Genomic DNA, 21,460 nt, shown 5'->3' on the forward strand with positions numbered 1-21,460 from the left:
TTGTGGATAGTTAGATGACTAGTTTGCAGCTTTATTAATTGCTTTGTGAATTCAAAGATTCCTTACCTGACTAAACCTGCATAGTTGACATTCACTCTCATAAAGCCGAGGGCAAAGGCTACCTGAGTAGCCCTTATGCTTGCTAATTCCAGGTGGCTAGGTTTTTGTCATAATCAAATGTGGAATTTTAGATAATCTAGAATTCTGAGGTGAGTTTGGGTTTATTCCTTCGTAGCCACATCTCAAGAACATAATTATTACCAAGGAAGGAACTGAGAATAAAAGTAGTCATATTTATTGAGCATCAATTTTGTGCCATGTATAGACACTTTACATATAAACCGCAATATTCCTCTAAGGAGGGGGAATTCTTGCAGCTACACACAACGGAAGGCGAGTGGGACTCTGGAATGAAATCTCAAACATTCCGTTAAAAAGCAAACCTATCTGTCTTGAATCTAGACAAGCCTGTTAGGAGTATTAGCACCAAACAGGCATCTTTTGCAGTGTTCAAAGAGATAACAGTGCAGAACAGGTGGATCCAAAGCCTTTTAGTAGTCTGTTCCCATAACCTCTCCACCAGTCGGTCTGCAGTCTTGTGCCACCTAAATGGCCCATTCACATAACAGGAAGGGATTTGAAGGGAATTGTCCTAGTATATGGTCAAGCCACATTTGAAAATGTGTCAAAGCGGAAAAAGAGAGGAGACAGAAATCACTATTGAAGAACTGCCCAGAGTCCAGTTAGCAGAGCACTGAGGCTGTTCCCGTAGCAGGGCTTTGAACTGTTTTAGTTTGATTCGACCCCCTGCTGAGAATTTGGGTTTTCACATCTGAATCAGGATCTGCTTGATCTGTGCTCAATTGTGTTCTCTCCTTCACCACTGTCTGCCTTTCTGCTACTACCTTATATTGTGAAGGGGTTGCTGTTCCCTTGTGCGGTTCTTTGGATTTCTTTCTGCCGAATAGCTCAGAGGACAAAGTGATTCTTTAGAACTCATATCTTTCACAAGCAGAAGAAAATGTGTGGGTATGCAAGAATAAAAATAGATAAGAAAAATAATGTTCAGTGGTTTTAAGTAATTCTAAATTCTACTCATTCCTCTACCTCTTTCCTCCCTAAACAAGAATTATCTCAGGTCTTTAAAACTGCAATTTACACTGCACTCCTCCTGGTGGGGGTGTGGTCAAGAGTACAATACAATTTAAAATATTTTTACAACATAATACTACAGGTGCTCAAGACTCAAATTAAGCTATTCAAGATACTTTGGAACAAGGAAGAGCTGCTCAATAAATAAATATTCAATGACTGACTGCTATGTAATGTTCTCTTTCTATGTGAAAAGTGCCCCCACCTTTGACTCTATCCAGCGAGACCTGTCATTTTAGAGTTTCCCATTCGTTCTTCAGGACTCCTGCTCTGGGAAAGGCATTGCTTTTAGCACTACCCGAGTATGATTCTTCGCCAAGATTTTTACAATCTAGTGTTGGAGACAAGGTGGAAAAGACAAAAATATTGTGAGCAAAGGTTCACTGTTGGAGATCCTTAGTGGTGTGTTAGGTTTTAGGAGCCCTGGTGGTGTAGTGGTTCTGCGTGGGGCTACAATCCGCATGGTCTGTTCAAAGCTACCAGCTGCTCCTTAAGAGAAAACTGGACTTTCTACTCCTGTAAACAGTTTTATTCTCAGAAACCCACAGTGGGTCTCTGTGAGTCAGCATTGACTCGATAACAGTGAGTGGAGTTACATTTGGGAGGCCTGATGGCATAGTGAACTATGCATTGAACTGTTAACCACAAGGTCAGTGGTTTAGTCCCACCAACTACCTGGAGAGAGATGAAGCTATCTACTCCTGTAAAGATGAACAGTTTTGGAAACCCACAGGGAGTGCTACTTTGTTTGCCCTATAGACTAGCTCTGAGTCAGAATCAACTTCATGGCAGGAGGAATTTTTTAAGTGTTTTGTTTATAGAATATTAGTATTAAAAAAAGAATATTAGTATTATGTTATAGCAGTAGAAGATTGTTGGAAAGATAGTTTGATTGTGTTTGAGTATTTTAGACATGATCCAGGAGGTGTTTGGGAGTGGTTGAAAATGGATGAGCCACAGTGCTTACTGAATGTAGTGGTTTCGTGGTATAATTTTATGGTGGGCCATATGAACTGGAGGAGCTGTGGTAGCTTAGTGGGTTATGCATTGGACCCTGTCCTGTACGGTCATTGTGAGTCAGCATAGACTGGATGGCAGTGAGATAAAAACTGGAAAGAAGCTGGAGACAGATCTGTAGGGCAAATATTGGACTCGTAAATATAAGAAGATGAAAGTCAAGGATTTAGAAAGTAGGAAAGGAAAACTCAAATATGTGTATATGCTCTGTACCAGGTAAGTGGTCAGGGTATGTTTGTTAAAAAGAATGGGCACGACAACAAAATGATTGGGGAGGAGGGAAATAAAATGTAAGCACTGAGAACAGTGTTTCACACCTGATATCTGAGAATGATGGCTCTATTCACAGAAAGTGGCTGTGGGGAGCTGGCATGCTATGTCTCAAGTGATACGATGTAGACATAGAACTACATGAATCTCAGTTCGTTTCATGCAGCTGCATGTCTAGACCAGATGGGAGATTTGGGGTCCTCTAGAGATAAGGGGCTCTTGGTGGTACAGTGGTTAAGTGTTTGACTGTTAACTGAAAGATTGGCTGGTTGAACCAGCCATTTTTGCTCTTAGGGAGAATGATATTTAAAGATTCAAGCCTTGGAAACTGGGGCAGTTCTACTCAGTCCTGTTAAGTCTGAATGGACTCAATGGACGTAGTAGTTTCTAGAGATAATCGAGGCACTGAGAGTGGAAATGGTCTCTGTGCTGACGGGTTTTCATGAAAACATTCACATATTAAATGACCTTGGACAAATCTTTTGTACTTCCCTGAACTTTAAAAAATAATGTTAAAGGGGCTAGACAGGGTGTAGAAGTATTGTTATTGCTAATAATTACCCTGATTACTTCACCAAGTTCTTTTTATGAAAATCCTCACATTGTTTTATCAAATAATAGGGCAGAGTCTTGTTCTTTGTAATCTGTAAACAGCTGCACAAATATCAAGTGTGAATATGTTGTCTCCAGTTGGCATCCAAGGGGGCTGGAGTTAGAATTGAATTATTTTTTTAACGGAACAACTATTTAAGAATTGCATTCTTGGGTTATGTTAAGAAGGTTTCGTGCTCTTATTCTTGTGCTCCGTGCCAATATTGATAGCTGATTGCAGAAACAGAGAGTCACCCTATCCATTCAACTCACATTGACCCAGGGCTCTACTGAGTGGCCTTTCATTTCAGTTCTCAAGGGCTTTAGTTGTCTTTGTAGCCCAGATATCAGAGTTGAGTAGAAGCCTTTGAAAAGAAATTAAGCCAAATTCTGAGAGATCTTGTGTACCTTCAAGACTGCAGCTCAAGAAATTATCCTTTTTGAGATTTAGTAATTTAGCTATTCAGGATTCCATGTAAAATGTGGTTTTAACTACCATGTATACCCATGCATACGCTGGTTTTTTCAGTACATTTTAAATGCAGTTTTTGTGGTAAAATTAGGCACCTTGGTTGACTTATAGCAAGTTGGCTTATAGCAAGTATATACGGTATGTTGTTGGCAAATGGAATTCAACCTTGCTATTTAAAAAACTCTTTGACGAGGGAGAAAAAAGACATTAGACTGAGCCAGGGATAAAAAGTTAGCAAGGTAGAAGCAGAAAAGACTGTGTTTACTAGGTCATGATCAGTACTGCTTAGGCTAGGACATCATCTTCTCACATTCAGTTTGTGGGTGAAGGCATATTTTCTATCTTTAAAGACTAATAGCAGCAGGATGTGGTGTATGAATAATGATATAAATTTATAACCATTGAGTTTGGCATCTAATTGCCTGTTTTTTAAAACGTTTTATTAGGGGCTAATATAACTCATCACAATCCATACATCAATTGTGTAAAGCACATTGCTCTCATCATTTTCAAAGCATTTGCTTTCCACTTAAGCCCTTGGCATCAGGTCCTCTTTTTTTCCCCCTCCCTCCCCACTCTCCCCTCCCTCATGAGCCCTTGATAATTTATAAATTATTATTTTGTCATATCTTGCCCTGTCTGATGTCTCCCTTCACCCCTTTTTCTGTTGTCCATCCCCCAGGGAGGAGGTCACATGTAGATCCTTGTAACCGGTTCCCTCTTTCCAACCCACTCACCCTCCACTCTCCCAGTATCGCCGCTCACATTCTTGGCCCTGAAGGTATCATCTGCCCTGGATTCCCTGTGCCTCTGTCTCCTATCTGCACCAGTGTACATCCTCTGGTCTAGCCGGACTTGCGAGGAAGAATTTGGATCATGATAGTAGGGGAGAAAGGGGGGGGAAGCATATAGGAACTAGAGGAAAGCTGTATTCTTCATTGGTGCTACATTGCACCCTGACTGACTCATCTCCTCCCCTAGACCCCTCTGCAAGGGGATCTCCAGTTGCTGACAAATGGGCTCTGGGTCTCCACTCTGCATTTCCCCCTTCATTCATTATGGTAAGATTTTTTGTTCTGATGCCTTATACCTGATCCCTTCGACACTTTGTGATCGCACAGGTTGGTGTGTTTCTTCCATGTGGGCTTTGTTGCTTCTGAGCTAGATGGCCGCTTGCTTACCTTCAAGCCTTTAAGACCCCAGACTATACCTTTTGATAGCCAGGCACCATCAGCTTTCTTTGCCACATTTGCTTATGCACCCGTTTGTCCTCAGCGATCGTATCATGGAGGTGTGCACCCAATGATACGATTTTTTGTTCTTTGATGCCTGATAACTGATCCCCTCAGCACCTCGTGGTCACACAGGCTGGTGTGTTCCATGTGGGCTTTGTTGCTTTTCAGCTAAATGGCCGGCCACATGTTTATCTTCAAGCCTTTAAGACCCCACATGCTATATATTTTGATAGCGGGGCACCATCAGCTTTCTTCACCACATTTTCTTATTCACCCGCTTTGTCTTCAGGAGTTGTGTTGGGAATTTAATAGAAGAAATTATTCTTGCATTGAGGGAGTATTTGAGTGGAGGCCCAATGTCCTTCTGCTACCTTAATACTAAACCTATAAGTATAGGCACATAGATCTATTCCCCATCCTCATATATTTGCATATGTACATGTCTTTATTTAGACCTCTATAAATGCCCTTTGCCTCCCAGCTCTTTCCTCTATTTTTCTTGACTTTCCTCCTGTCCCACTATCATGCTCTGTCCCCACCTGGGTTTCAGCAATCTCTTCGTTACATTACCTTTGATCATGCCCTACCAGGCCTCCCACCCCCTCCTCACCACCATTTTAGACAGACCTGCGGAGATAATAACATGCACAAAAACAAGACAGAGCAAAACCAAGCAACAATATACAACAAAACAACAACAAGCCACTGACAACATAACAAAACACAACAAGAAAGAAAAGCATGTAGTTAGTTCAAGGATTGTTTTAGTTTCCTGTTTTTCAGAAACTTGATTATGGGTGGGTGAAAAATGACATCTTAAAGTTTATTTACAAGATTTATATTACAAAATAAAGGGGAGAACTTGGCCCCAACATTTCCCCTAAACACACACACTACCACCACCACTCCTCTGCCTAGGCAGCCTCTACTTCCTCAGTGTTTCAGAGGTATAGGGATTTCTGATTCCTGGAACCAGGAATGGATTGACTTAGTATGAATCTGAAAGACAGTTTTGCAAAGTAATTTTCAGAAAGGTCTGAATGGTTGACACGGTCAAAAGCACATACAATATAGAAGGTTAGGTGGAACTTGAGGAGCCCAGATAACATAGTGCTTACTGATAGAACTGCCATCAGCAAGGTCAGCAGTTCAAAACTATCAGCTGCTCCTCAGAAGAAAGACAGGGCATTCTATTCCTGTAAAGAGCTACAATCATTTGGTCTGTTGACCTCCCTAATTGACCCAACCTGAATTTGTTCTAGGTGCAAGTAACTCATGTTCTATGACAAAAATTTCTTCCCTGGCTTTTTAAATATTGAGGGTGGTCTTTTGTTTCTTACTCATTATTTGTGTTTTTATCTTTGTACTATTATTTTATGCTTTACCACTTTATTTCAATTTTGTTTTGTATTGTTTCTATTGGGTTCCCCAGTTTGTGAAGGACAGAATGAGTGAATCCATAGTGATAATAACTGATGCAAGGGTTTATAGGGGATGTTGGCATGGGGGAGGGTGGAAATGGGGAGGGTTAGGGGATTTTGGCAGGAAACAATGAAGGTGGGAAGCAGGGAGGGAGCACTAGAACTGATTGTGATTACATAACTCACTTTTAAAGGCGATTTAACCATGGGGGAGGTAGGGAGGGAAATGTTTTATAGTTGATTGTGGTAATGATTGTACAATTCTTGATATGATTGAACTATTGAATTGTATGATATGTGGATTAGGTGCTAATAAAAATTTTTTTTTTTAAATTACTGTCTTGGAACCTCATGGGGCATTACTAAGAGTCATCATCGACTTGATAGCAGTTAAAGATGGAACTTGTGGTAAATGGATCATACTTGGCTAAGGAGTTTGGGCAAACTGCGAGAAGCTGTTTTTCTTGACGAACAAGCACATTCTTTGAATTATGCATATTGTATAGACTTAAATGACCAAATTAGTGTTTTCTTCTTATATTAATTTTACTGAGGAATGAAGCCTCAGGATGGTCCCCACCCCTTAGCATTGTGGATCTGGTACTGTATTATAGATAAAGCATCAAGAACTCTATTCACATGGAAGGAAGGATGACTATGAACCAGCAAAGATTAGGGAACATCTAGGGGTTTGTACTGGTTCATTTCATTTGCCAAGAATTTGCATTCCAATCCCAGATAATACTCATTCAGAATCTTCAGTTCACTAAGATCTTGGGGTAGATTCTTACTCAATATGAAGGGGCTTCAAAAAGTCGAGGGAAAATGTCATGAAAAGATTATCAATTTTTATCAATCTTTTGAAGCTCCTTTGGATACCTGAGTAGAAAAAGAGGTCTTGGTAAATTTTAAATTTGGATTCAGTATCTAGGCAAAATTCTCAGCAAGGGGTTGAACTGGAATGAACTGGTTCAGAGCCCTGGTAAGACCAGAATTAAGTAACAGTACAGATATGTTTTGCCCTACCTGCCTGTCAGTCTTTAAGTTCGGTGGTTCTCAACCTTCCTAATGCTGCCACCCTTTAATACAGTTCCTCATGTTGTGGTGACCCCTCAACCATAAAATTATCTTCGTTGCTACTTCATAACTGTCATTTTGCTACTATTATGAATCGGGCGGCCCTGTGAAGGGGTTGTTAAACCCCCAAAGGGGTGGCGACCCCCAGGTTGAGAACAGCTGCTTTAGTTTGTCACAGTGAGATAGCCTGTATGTTGCTCTGATGGCTGATGCCATTATTAGTTCAAATAGCAGCAGGGTCACCCAAGGGTAGACAGATTTTAACAGCTTCCAGATTAAGACAGACTAGGAAGAAAAGCCTAGTGATACTCTTTGAAAATCAGCCAGTGAAAACATTATGGGTCTCAGCAATTCCTCGTAGTTACATTACCCTTGATCATGCCTAACCAGGCCTCCCACACCCTCCTCACCACCAATTTAGATTGCTTGTTGTTCCCTTGTCCCCGAGTTTACTAACACCACTACCTTTCCCCCCAGTGGGACAGGAGGGAAGTCAAAGGAAATAGAGGAAAGAGTTGGGAGGCAAAGGGCATTTATAGAGGTCTAGATAAAGACATGTATATATTCAAATATATTTATATATGAGGATGTGCATATATTTATAGGGTTAGTATTAAGGTAGCAGAGGGACATTGGACCTCCACTCAAGTACTCCCTCAATGCAAGAATACTTTCTTCTATTAAATTGGCATTCTGTGATGCTCACCTTCCCGACGCAACCGCTGAAGACAAAGTGGGTGAACAACTAAATGTGGTGAAGAAAGCTGATGGTGCCCGGCTATCAAAAGATACAGTGTCTGGGGTCTTAAAGGCTTGAAGGTAAACAAGCGGCCATCTGGCTCAGAAGCAACAAAACCCATGTGGAAAAAGCACACCAGCCTGTGTGACCACGAGGTGCTGAAGGGATCAATTATCAAAGAACAAAAAAAATCATATCATTGTGTGCTCACCTCCGTGATAGGACCGCTGAAGACAAATGGGTACATAAACAAATGTGGCGAAGAAAGCTGATGGTGCCCGGTTATAAAAAGATATAGCATCTGGGGTCTTAAAGGCTTGAAGGGAAACAAGCGGCCGTCTAGCTCAGAAGCAATAAAGCCCACATGGAAGACACACACCAGCCTGTGCGATCACAAGGTGTCAAGGGATCAGGTATCAGGCATCATCAGAACAAAAAATCTTAACCATAGTGAATGAGCGGGGAGTGCGGAGTGGAGACTGAAAGCCCATTTGTAGGCCACTGGACATCCCTATACAGAACGGTCTTGGGGAGGAGACGAGACAGGGTGCGATGTAGCAATGATGAAAAATACAACTTTCCTCTAGTTCCTAAATGCTTCCTCCCCGCCCTCCCACTGTCATGATCCGAATCCTACCTTGCAAGTCTGACTAGACCAGAGGAGGTACACTGGTACAGATGGGAACTGGAAACACAGGGAAGCCAGGGCGGATGATCCCCTCAGGACCAGTGGTTGAGTGGCAATACTGGGAGGGGATAGGGAGGGCGGGTTGGACAGGGAGAACCAATTTCAAGGATCTACATGTGACCACCTCCCTGGGGGACATACAATAAAAAAGTGCGGGAAGGGAGACATGGGACAAGCAAGATATGATAAAATAATAATAAATTATCAAGGGTCCATGAGGGAGGGGGGAGTTGGGAGGGAGGGGAAAAATGAGCTGATGCCAGGGGCTTGGGTGAAGACCAAATGTTTTGAGAATGAGGGCAACAAATGTACAAATGTGCTTTACATAGTTGATGTATGTATGGATTGTGATAGGAGTTACATGAGCCCCTAATATGATTTTCTTTTTTAAAGAGAAAAATGAGCTGATGCCAGGGGCTTAAGTGGAGAGCAAATATTTTGAGAACAATGAGGGCAATGAATGTACAAATGTGCTTTATACAACTGATGTATGTATGGATTGTGATAAGAAATGTATGAGCCCCTAATAAAATGATTAAAAATAAATAAATAACTCAGTAAGAAAAAGAAAACATTATGGGTCCAAACAGAACATTGTCTGGCTCACTTGCGTTAGATCTATCATCAGGAGGGATCATTCACTGTAGGAGGCATCATGCTTGGTGAAAAGAGGGCCACCAAGGGCGAAGGGAGACCCTTGGTGAGAGGGATTGGCACAATATCCACGATAATGGACTCGAACATGCCAGTGACTGTGAGGATGACACAGGCCTGGAGAGTGTTTTGGTTTGTTGAAAATCAGGTTGCCCTGAGTTGAAGTCAACTCTGCAGCAACTATCTATAAACATACACATGTGCATATATAACCAGCAAGCACAGCATTCCAATAATTTACATATGTACAGTTCTGTGACACTGATTTTTCTTCAAGGTGTGCCACTAATCTTTCCATTTTATTGGCATTTTTTAGCTCAAAATTTTTTGACATCTCTTCTTAAAAATGCTTGGTGACCCAAAAGTGCTGCTTACCATTGTAAGGAGCCAATTCCCTAAGTTACTGAGAAGGGTTGCTAACAGTCTGTGTACCTCCCAGTATTAGCCATGTACTAATCCTCAGGAGATTGATGAGACTGGCTGTTTCTGTGAAAATTGACATTCTCAGAAGCAGTTCTATTTTGCCTTCTATTTTGTCACCAAGAGTTGAAATGGACTCGATGTCAATGGGTTTGGTTTGGGGAAGCCAGGGGACAGGAAGTCATCAGATAACTGCTTATTTAAGATTTCCATTATAGAGAAGTTTATATTTTGATGTTCACTTTAAATATATATATATATATATATGGACTTACAGGAATCTGCTGTAACTTATACATTTAGAAAAGGCAGTATATGAGAGCTCTTGAATATGACTAGGACACACAGGTCATCAGTTTGGCTTTTACACGTCTGATTAGTGTTGGTAAGTTTTTGTAAGAAGCCTTTGGATTATGCCTAGTATCTTATTTTTCTTATTGTCTTGCCTAGCGTACCAAAACACAAACACCAGATCAGTTATTTTGGAGTAATTTCTTTCGCATGATAAAGAGGAACAGTGCTCTGTAGGGTTTTTAATTACTGTAATCGTTCACAAGCAGTGTTCCAGGCGTTTCTTCTAAAGTAGATTTAGGTGGATTTGAAACACCAGTCTTTCAGTTAGTAGCCAAGTGCTTAATCATTTTTAGCCATCTAGAGATTTCTTAGCATAAGTTTGAATGTTGAGCCTAAATGTATAATTACTGGCAAACAAAAATCTAAGGTGTTACGTGGTGGAAAGGACTGTGAGAGATTGAAACGGGTATCTTCAAGGACCATGTTTTTTTTTAATTAAAAAAATCATTTTATTCGGGGCCCTTACAACTCATCACAATCCATATATACATCTATTGTGCCAAGCACATTTGTACATTTGTTGCCCTTATCATTCTCAAAACATTTGCGTTCTAATTGAGTGCTTGGTATCAGCTCATTTTTCCCCCTCTCTCCCCGCTCTCCTCTCCCTCATGAACCGTTGATAATTTATAAATTATTATTATGTCATTATCTTACACTGTTCGATGTCTCCTTTCACCCACTTTTCTGTTGTGTGTTCCCCAGGGAGAAGGTTATATGTAGATCCTTGTAATCAGTTCCCCCTTTCTACCCCACCCATCCTCCACCTGCCCGATATTGCCTCTCTTACCACTGGTCCTGAAGGGATCATCCGCCCTAGATTCCCTGTGTTTCCAGTTCCTATCTGTACCAGTGTACACATCCTCTTGTCGAGCCAGATTTGTAAGGTAGACTTGGGATCATGATAGTGGGGGGCGGGGAAGAGGAAGCATTTAAGAACTAGAGGAAAGTTGTATGTTTCATTATTGCTGCATTGCACCCTGACTAGTCTCCTCCCATGACCCTTCCGTAAGGGGATGTCCAATTGACTACAGATGGGCTTTGGGTCTCCACTCTGCACTCCCCCTCATTCACAATGATATGAATTTTTGTTATGATGATGCCTGATACCTGATCCCTTGGACACCTCACTATAGCACAGGCTGATGTGCTTCTTCCATGTGGGCTTTGTAGCTTCTGAGCTAGCTGGCCGGCTGCTTGTTTACCTTCAAGCCTTTAAAACCCCAGATGCTATATCTGTTGATAGCCGGGCACCATCAGCTTTCTTCAAACACATTTGCTTATTCACCTGCTTTGTCTTCAGTGATTGTGTCAGGAAGGTGAGCATCATAGAATGCCAGCTTAATAGAACAAAGTATTCTTACATTGAGGGAGTACTTGAGTGGAGGCCCACTATCTACCTGCTACCTTAATACTAAACCTAGAAATATATGCACATAGATCTATTTCACTATCCCCATATATAAATATATTTACATATGTACGTACCTTTATTTAGACCTCTATAAATATCCTTTGTCACCTAGTTCTTTCCTCTATTTCCTTTTACTTTCCTCTTGTCCCGCTATCATGCCCAGCCTTCATTTGGGTTTCAGTAATTCTTCTTGGTTACATTACCCTTAATCACACCCTACCAGGCCTCCTACACCCTCCTCACCACCAATTTGGATCACTTGTTGTTCCCTTGTCCTTGGGTTTGTTAACCCCACTTCCTTTCTATCCCACCTATCTTATCTAGATAGACCTGCAGAGATAATAATATGCACAAAAAAACAAGACAGAGCAAAGCAAAGCGACAAACGAAAACAATGAGAACAACAAAAAAGAACAATGACCAAAAAAAATGAAAAGCCTGTAAATAGTTCATGGTCTGTTTGTGTCCTGGACCGCAGGACATCTACAACGTGGACCTGAAAGAGGGACTGGGAATGAAGATGGGCAAGGGCGCAAGAAATGGAGGCAAGAAAGGAATCTGATCAAGCCTCATTTATTGAGTTGAGAGCAGAGGTTTAAATAGCCAGCGAGGGGCTGGCACCAATACGTCACATGTAAAATAGGGTACAGCTGAGGTAGCCAATAGTCGTGCATCTTCAAACAATGAAGGGATGGCGGGCAACTGATCAAACAGGTAAGTATGCTAATGAAGCATTCCTGGTGAGCCTGGTGGGAGATGCCATCAGACATGTATTGACCAATGAGCATAGCAGCTGCTAGTGAAAGATCACCAATCCTAGCAAGGGTCAGGGCAGCCACCCTCGGGCGGGAAAGGAACAAAGGGCAGAAAAACCTCTGGGCAGTTTGTATGGCGAGAGTAGATTCATGGCTAAAATCCAGGGTGGGGAGACACGCAGCTCCCTATATGTTTGTTGACCTTTAGGAGTGTTTTCCAGTTGAGTCTGATGGGGTACCACGCCCTGGCCCCAAAGTCTATTTTTGGTACTCCCTCGGCACTTTATTGCTTTGCTCCCCTTGCTGTTCTGTTGCACACCATTAGTGTTTTGCCTTGATGTGGTGGGGTCAGATCGGACGCAATTCCCACACTGTTTCTCCAGTGTCCGCTGTAGGGCTATGGGGCCAGCCATGTGGTCCTCTCTGTGCATTTGTTGCTCTGAGTGGGGATAATTGTCCCGGAGGTTTGGTGGGCTAGGTTCTGCGCCACTCTCTCTTCCTCCCCCTTCATTTGCTCCCGTGCGCTCTGATCATACATGTCCCTCTCCCTGGGCTGTCACTTCAGTGCTGTCAAGGACCATATTTTAATGATTTGCTCTGCTGCTGTTTCAGAGAGTTTATTTGTTATAGGAAGTTTTGTTTTTTTCCCCCTGTACTTATGAACTAATGTTGAATATTTTGGAATGAGGCTAGATACACAAAATCTTAGTAGATACTTCCGATGGACTATAGTCCTTTCTTTTAAAAACCCACAAAACTTTATTGGGAACTGAGCCAGTGCTGTGAATGAAAGGAATTAATTTAGTCTCCAGTTTTTTCAAAGAAGCTTAAGGGTACAAGGTGCATGAGGATTTTGGAGATGGGATATGCTGTATTCACCCCTTGGTGATTTACAATGTACATCAACACATTAAACTTTCTGTAAGAAGCTCTAATGGAAAAGGAAGTTTAACAGTTGTTTAATGTTTATGTTATATTATTCCATTGTCACAACTCTTTGTTTTTGAGTAAACAAATCTTCCTCAGATCATATCTATTGAGTGGGAAATCAGATTATTGTTTTGATATATTTTAATATCAGGGCTTTGAATAAGATATTGATAATTATTGAACCTGAAGAAGTATGAAGGCACCCTTAAAAGTTATTAGGCTTTCCTCAGTTACCTGACCATCTAAGTGTGAGTGCTTATTAGCCATTTGTAGATGGTTCCTTGTTTTTAGGATGTAGTTTGGGAGCAATGGAAGATTCTTTGTAACAGTGATTTCTGTAGATTCCCCTCTCCTCCCTTCTTTATATTTTTGGAGAAGCTTCTTCTGCATGGTTGTTTCATAATAAATGCTTTGGTACTGAATATTTCTGAGAACCTGATCAAAACTTTGGAGATGAGGGGTCCTTGTTGTCAATTTAGGTTGTCAGTTTTCGAGATGGGATGGATTCATTACTGTCTGGGATGGATTTAAGGAGCCCTAGTGGCGCTATGGGATAACTATTGGGCTGCTAACTACAATGTTGATGGTAGTTCAAACCCAACATGATTCCAGGGAGGAAGATGAGGCTGGCTGCTCCTGTGAAGATTTATAGAATCTGAAACCCTATATAGGGTTGTAATGGCAGCGGGGGTGGGTTGGGATTGATTTTGGGGAGAATCAATTTTTTTGATAGATTTTCTCCTCCTCTTCCTGCACCTTCTATCCTATATCGTACCTGAGTGACTGAGAAGCATCTCAGGGCCTTCATTACCCAAGTGAGTGAGCTCAATTCTTTATCTTATCAATAGCTTCCTATTTGAAAATATGTACCTTTAAAACAGAACCTGTTTCCAACAACTGCCACTGATGTTTAGTTTCTGAACAGACTCAGCTGTGAAGCAAAGAAAGCATTGGCAGAATATACCTATAAATAACCACCTTTTCAAATCTATCTTATTACATCTTAATATCTCATTTAATTCTCATATCATCCCTGTTACACACCTAAAGGAAAATAGTTACTCCCTTATTCCTCAGATATGGGAATTAGGTACAAATTAAGTGACTGGTTTCAATTTAGACTTTTTTTGTTTCTGTGTATTTTAATTATAACAGTTTTATTGACATATAAGTCACATATACAACTCAGTGGTTTAAACTTATTAAAAAGAGTTGTTCAGTAATCACCACAGTCCATTAAGGTTGTTTTGTTTTAATTATGGGATCAAAACTAGAACCCAGGGCTACTCCCCAAACAAGTCCTCCTTTTGTTAACTGTATTAACTGAGGTCGACTTTTATTCTACGTGTTGAAACAATTTTAAAAATAAAGGCTTATGGAAAACTGTAGGCGTGAGAGAATAGTGTTGTATTCTTTTTCAGAGATGGAAGAAAAAGGAGCCTTAGAAAGATTAACTTAACCAATGTTTTTTAACTGGTGTTACCTCTGACTAGGACTTAATTTTTTTCTGGCCAGTGTTTTCCTGCTAACCCACACTGTTGACTGATGGTGTCTTTATGTCAGCCTGAACTTAATCTCTTCCTAAGTCTTCAACTCTTATTGTTAGACAGTATTTCTCAGGTTGTAGAGGACATCAGGCTCTTCTCCCAGACCACTGATCTATTTTGTTGAGTGCATGACTTGAACCAGATGCCATTTGGGGCCCTAAGTAATAGGCCTAGAAAAAGTAACTGGCTTTATTTCTCACAGAAGTCAGAGCAAGAGTTGGGGCTGAGGCTGCATACAAGGCTTGAGGCTTTATGAAATGCTACACAAGAACTGTCCTTTGGCTGGAGCTAAAAATCAGGCCCTTTAGGCACTGGAGTGAGGCATATAGTGAATTACTTCTAGGCCCAGGCTAGGCACATGACAGTGTTCCCTGGGTTTAGTCTGTGAGCCTTGAATGACAGCTCAACAAGGGAGAGAACCTAGCAAAGAACCAGGAAACCCAAATTATAGTCAGTTGATTGATTGACCTAATTAACCATAACAATCATTGAGCCCCTTGTTGACTATCTCTTATTTGTTCAGCAAGAGGCCTTTGAAATTGAAATAATGTACCACTCTAACCCTCCAGTCTAGTGAATTGTGTTTGCCAGAGAAGGCTGGTCAGTTTAAATTGGCCATTTCCATCCATTTTTTAAAATGACACTGCATTTAGACTGAATCGGAGGAGTTCAGTGTAGGACAGTGGATCTTAAACACTATTAAAGAGTAAAATCGCTCAGAGAGCTTTAAAACACATATTGCTGGGCTCTACCCCCAGAATAGTATTGGAAGTGTTAGAAAAGATTGAAGTATTTCTGCTTTCGTAGGTCTGGGCAAGAGCCCAAGATTTTGCCTTTTGAACAAAGTCCAGGTTGATATTGCTTCTGTGGTCCTGAAACTGCACTTTGAGAATACGTGGTCTAGGAAAAGAAAATGAAGTGGGTCTAATTGTTTAGTTCCTCCTGTTGAAGGCCTGTGGGGAGGCTTGGTAGCTTAGTGGTTATGCGTTGGACTGCTAACCACAAGGTCAGAAATTGGAAACCACCAGCTTGCCCCACAGGATTAGAAAGACAAGACTTTCTACTGCTATAAAGACGTACTGTCTTGGAAACCCACAAGGGCGGTTCTACCCTGTGCTGTAATATCGTTATGAGTCGGTATCTACTCTATGACAGTAAGTTTGAGTTTTGATGAAGACCTTCACAGAGAGGAGAAAGGGAACAAATTGTGCCTCCTTTATGCCAAGTTATTATATCTAGTGATTTACAACCACTGTTTGATTTAACCCTTGAAACTGCTCTGCAGTATAGTCTTCTCACCCCTCAATAAATAGATGTTAAAAAATGTACTGGACTAATTCTTAGTTCAAGAACAGCTTTGACTTATAAGTAAAGGAATGTTTGTACATACCATTAAGAATGATTTTATTTAATGTGAATAGGTTCAGTTCCACCGCTATTATCCTTTATTCCCCTCCCCAACCCCTGATATTCATACTCTTGTACATTTTTTAACTCTTATACATTTATGAGAGATATAAAATTAAGGTTAATTTAGTAGTGATGATTATAAAATAAATAAAATTTCATGTCCAGACATTATGTTCCCTTCTACAGAAGAGACAGGAATGGGAACTTTACTGTAAGACTTAAGTATAATGCATCTTTCAGATCACAAGAAATTAGCCTATGCTAATTTTGTCTGGGTATCTTTTTAAACTGTTGTTAAGCCTGGTGGTTGTTGATCGACTCTTTTAGAAACAAACAAGTGGAGGAAAGGTGAATTTCAAAATAGTAGAAACTTAAAACTGTCCTAATTCTTGATATTGCAGTCACTAGACTTACCAGTTTAAAGTGTTCATTGGTTGGTAATGCAGTTTTTGAAAGGTCAACTTGTTTTTAATGGAGCTCAGTGAAGTTACTTTTTGTTGTTCTTTGATAGAGTCACACAGAATTATTAAGGAAGCAGCAGAGATTTAAGCAGTTGAATTGAAGGCATTCTGGAAAAATCTAACTTTTATTGTGAAAATCATCTTTGATCCTGAACTTAAAAGTAAAGCTGGAAAGGAATTTACAAACGGGAAACAAAAGAAGCTTGCAATTGGACTCACAGGATCTGGGCTTGGAAATGCCTCAGGTAAGTCCAAGTAAGCCTACGCAAAAATTTTTATTTCCCTGTAACAGAAGGTCAGTGCCATTGGTCTGCAAGTTCTTTGACTTTTTGCACCACCTGACATACTACATTTTCAGGACATTTTATTTCATCTCAGCTAGTTTTGAGTAAATGACCTTCCTATTTCTGTTGCCTCTTATTTCTTCCTTTACGGTAGCTTTGAAGTTTAATGAGCTTGACAATGGAGCATGGGGAAAGAAAAGAGAGTGTACAGATCTGCCTAAATCAAGTCCCCTGAAAAGTAATCTAACACAGAAGTCTTGTTTTGATCTCCTTTGTCATCTTTCTCTTCTCCAACTTCTCCACTAGCTGAACTTAGAAGTAGTTAAGAGGAAATGGCAAGAAATTTGAATGTATGTGTCTTACCTCTCTATTAGTTCTCTGTGGCCATATACCACAGATCATGTCTAAGAACGATTGTGTCTGTCTTGTGACTATTTTGAATGGGTTGGTTTTGGTTTAAGACTGACTATTTAAAATGGGTCCGTTTTGGTTTCAGGCAATCAGAGAAGAGAGAAGTAACAGCTACTCTCTACCTTGCACCCCCATACTCCCTATCTCTGCTCTTCAGGGCCTAACTCTTCTCACCTCTTTTTGTTTTCAAGGTTGAGGAGAGACCTAGAAATTAAAGGGCAGGGACTATATGTGGGGTTATACCGAGCTAACTCTTGGGCGGCACAGGAAGTCCCTAGGCTGCAGGAACTGACTGTTTGGTGCCTTAGAAGGCAGAGGTGAAGAAAGATTTGCTAGCTCACATTAGAAAAACCAGAGGCTGGCTTCAGCCCAGCTCCTATGCCAAATGAACTGTATAGTCCCTTTTAGAATCCTACCCCCACACCCTGACAGTTTATTTACCATTCATTGAATACTTGAATTCAAAGCTATAAAAACTCTTAGTACCTCAACCCAAATTTCTCTAGTAAGAACAGGGTTTGGGAAAATAAATGGGGAAAAAAAAAAAGATAGGCTAGAAAGGTTGGGTCTCAAGGATCAAGGAAAGCTGGAAGGAAGTCATGAGAAAGTGAGCAAGACGTTAATCTGGCACATAGACGATCTGTAGATGAAGAGTGTCAGCAAAAAGAAAAGAAAATGTAAGTATGTGAATAAATCTTCACTTTCTGCAGAAACTGGCAGAACAGGAAGTCCGAAGTTGTACTCTTTGATACGCTCTTCCTTCATCCCAATTAGGTTGTAGAGTGAGACCTTCCTGTTAATTTGAGCCCCTTCTGGAGTGTGCCTCTTGGCTAGACGCGGGAGTAAGTTGTATAGCTGTTGAAATGAAAATAATGGGGAAGAGAAGCCAAAAAGGAGCATTAACTCTGGAGCTGAGTCTTTTTTCTTGGATTTTATTTATTGCAGATTTTATCTTCTTCATAGTTAAGGTTACTGAGCTCATGCCCAAGTTAATTGGACTCACCCAAGAGATTTGGGGGTTTTCTAATCCTTTCTCCAGCATGTTTCTGGGGGCATTTTTTGAACTAGAAACACCCAAATGGTCTTCCACTTTGTTTTGAGAAGTAGAACAGTGAACTCCACCCCCCCAGTCTCTTTTTTTTAATTAATTGAGATTCAATACATATAACATATTCCATATTTCATTCACATCAAGTAAAATTGTACAGTTGCTACCATAATCATTTCCAAATGAACACTCTGTAGTTCCCGAATGGCACTGATTTGTTACCTATGCCAGCACTAGAAGATAACATTAATTCTCCACCTCAAAGAGTTAAAACAGTGTTTAATAAATATTTGAAGAAATGTGATCTATAGCTAAATAAAAGTACTCATTAGGTGCTGTATCTTGACATTGGTGGCTAAATAATTTTTGTTTCTAGAAGTTGGAGGTTATTAAGTTTTCTACTCTGTATTTCTACTTCTACTTTAAATGTGTCTTTGTTATTTTCCTAATGTAAGTCCAAGTTTTAAAGCCTGTTAAAGCTCTTAAAGGTATTAATAGAAAAATACAGAACTGTTCTCTGATAATAATAAGTTGCTTTATGGAGTTGGAGGCAGCGCTCACATGAAGTAAAAAGTGGTCTTGACATAGTCTAACTTTAAAGTCTCAATGATTCTGTTGTAGCCCAGTGTAAGCGGAATGGATCCGCCTTTCGGGGATGCCTTTCGAAGCCACACCTTTTCAGAACAGACTCTGATGAGCACAGATCTCTTAGCCAACAGTTCAGATCCAGATTTCATGTATGAACTGGTAAGTAATATTTCCTTGGGTTTTACTTTAATTGATTTAGGGTAAAAATTACACAGTAGGATTGTTGTTTTTTAATATGTTGTACTCACTGCTATCAAGTCAATTCTGACTCATCGTGACCCTGACCCTAGTACAGCATAGAATTGCCCCTGTGGGTTTCTGAGACATAACTCTACATGAATGTGTAGAAAGCCTTATCTTTGCCCTGTGGAGCAGCTAGTGGTTTTGAACTGCTTACCTTGCAGTTAGCAGCCCACTTTGCCACCAGAGCTCTTCTTTTCAGTTAGCAGCCTGAAGCTTAGCCCACAGTGCCACCAAGGCTCCTCCAGAGCTCTACTTTGAATGTATGAGGAGGTACCCACCCCCAAAAAAGAATTTTTTTTCAAAGCTATGTATTTAAATGTTTTTACAAAACAACCGTATCACCTTTAAAGTACTCTTCTTTACACTTAATACATTTGTCAAATCTGTGATTCCATTCTTGGAAACATTTTTCAAACTCATCTGTTTGGATGGCTGACAACACCTTCCTCGTTTTTTTTCTTCATCTTTTCTACCTCGTCAATTCACTGTCCTTTCATGTCCCTCTTCATTCGAGGAAACAAAAAGAAGTCAAGTCGCAAGGAGTGAGGTCAGGTGAGTAAGGTGTGTGAGGCAAGAGAGGTATACTGGGTTTTTAGCCAAAAACTGGAGCACCGAGATGGCTGCATGAGCAGGTGCATTGTTGTGATGGCAAAACCAGTCCTCCTCCCGCTGCAAATCAGGCCTTTTTTGTCATTCAAATCTTCTGTTAAAATTCGTTGATATTCCAGATAACTTCTACATCTCTTCAATGGTCTGTCATTGATCTTTGAACACAAATGCAAAAGTTTTGTTGACATTTTAGCCCGGGAAGTTGACAGATGTTCAGAATGAGGCTTGTCATCGATTGAGATTTCACCTTTTATGAAAGGAGAAAACCACTCATGCACTGGAGTCTTTCTTTCCCATAGTGCTGTCCCTGTAAACTGTTCAACATCACAACAGTTCCTGCGGAAAACAAAATTTCACAGCCGCACACTGTTTTCTTAAATTGGTCATCACAAAAAATGAGGTTCAAATAAAACTGCTTTCATGAAAACATTCACTGTGACTGGAGGGAACCTTCCCAGGGGACGCCACTGGATGCACTGACTCAGAGAGAGTTGCTGGATGCTCGCCTAGTGGGAAAATGTGTGCTGTGAAAGCTCAGCCCAGCAGAGCTTTTTTCCAGTTTTTGGGGGGTAGCCCCTCATATTAAAAAACATAAACAAAAACATGGATAAACATTTCAGTCAAGTGGGGCATTTTTACAGGTAGAGTATGTAGCTTGACCTTTTTAACATAAAAACATGTGGTGGGCATCCTTCTATCTAAGTATATTAGAGTTCTCCTGCATACCTTTTAATGGCTACACAGTTTTAGTGGCATTTTAAAATCCCCTCAAAAGTAGATAAGTTATTTAATTTCCATACTCAAGCATGGTTGCAAGGTTGCAAAAGATACTCTTCTTCTGTGACTGAGTTCCAATTTTTTGAATTACTCTTTACTTCTATACGAAAGTTTCCAGTTAAGACAGATTTTTTTTCTTTCCTGTAATGGCAGTAAGATATTCAGTATTTGCTTCATAATGGAAACTTGTTTCTAAGGAGACACACAGTATAAGTAGAAAATCAAGAAATGAAAACTTTTTTTGAAGTGTCTTTAATAATAAATCTCAAGGGTTTTTCCTATTTGAACCATACGTAAACTTTACAGAATGAAAACTTTGAAAATTCTAGTGCCAAAACTCTCAAGGAACACATTTTTCCTCTTTATTATATGAATAACACATGTGGAATTATAAGATAAAACTCAAAACCAAAATTACTTCCTATTGTGTATAAGCCCTTTCTATATGGCACAATAGAACTGCCCCATGTTTCTGTTCCTGTAAGTCTTCACAAGAGCAGAAAGCCTCATTTCTTCCCTTCAGAGTGGCTGGTGGATTCAAACTGTTGATCCTATAGTTAGCAGCCTAATGTGTAACCCACTATATCACCAGAGCCTCCTGTAAGATATTTAATTAACCTTTATCTTAAAATAAAACAAACCAGGAGACGAGTATTGGTTTATCAACTTGATATATAGAAATAAGGTTGGACATAAAAAGCATAATTTATAAATTGTTAAGGGTTCATGAGGGAGGGAGGGAAAAATGAGGAGCTGATACGAAGGGCTCAAGTAGAAAATATTTTGAAAATGATGGCAACATATGTACAAATGTGCTGACACAATGGTCGTATGTATGGATTGTGATAAGTGTTGTAAGAGCCTCCAATAAAATGATTTAACAAAGAGTAAGT

General features: G+C 40.3%; 1 protein-coding gene across 5 annotated transcripts in view; it reads left to right on the forward strand.

Annotated features, from left to right (window-relative positions):
* Window positions 1-21,460, forward strand: part of CREBRF (CREB3 regulatory factor) — a 69,028-nt gene that overhangs the window by 12,274 nt on the left and 35,294 nt on the right. For all 5 annotated transcript variants that reach the window (XM_075541960.1, XM_075541962.1, XM_075541959.1 and 2 more), the window contains exons 2-3: window positions 16,658-16,852; window positions 18,972-19,097. In XM_075541960.1, coding sequence (XP_075398075.1) covers window positions 16,844-16,852; window positions 18,972-19,097 — 135 coding nt within the window. In that variant the 5' untranslated portion in view covers window positions 16,658-16,843. The remainder of the gene's footprint in view (window positions 1-16,657; window positions 16,853-18,971; window positions 19,098-21,460) is intronic.

This window comes from Tenrec ecaudatus, chromosome 2 (genome assembly GCF_050624435.1).
Source record: "Tenrec ecaudatus isolate mTenEca1 chromosome 2, mTenEca1.hap1, whole genome shotgun sequence".
Lineage (NCBI taxonomy): Eukaryota > Metazoa > Chordata > Mammalia > Afrosoricida > Tenrecidae > Tenrec > Tenrec ecaudatus.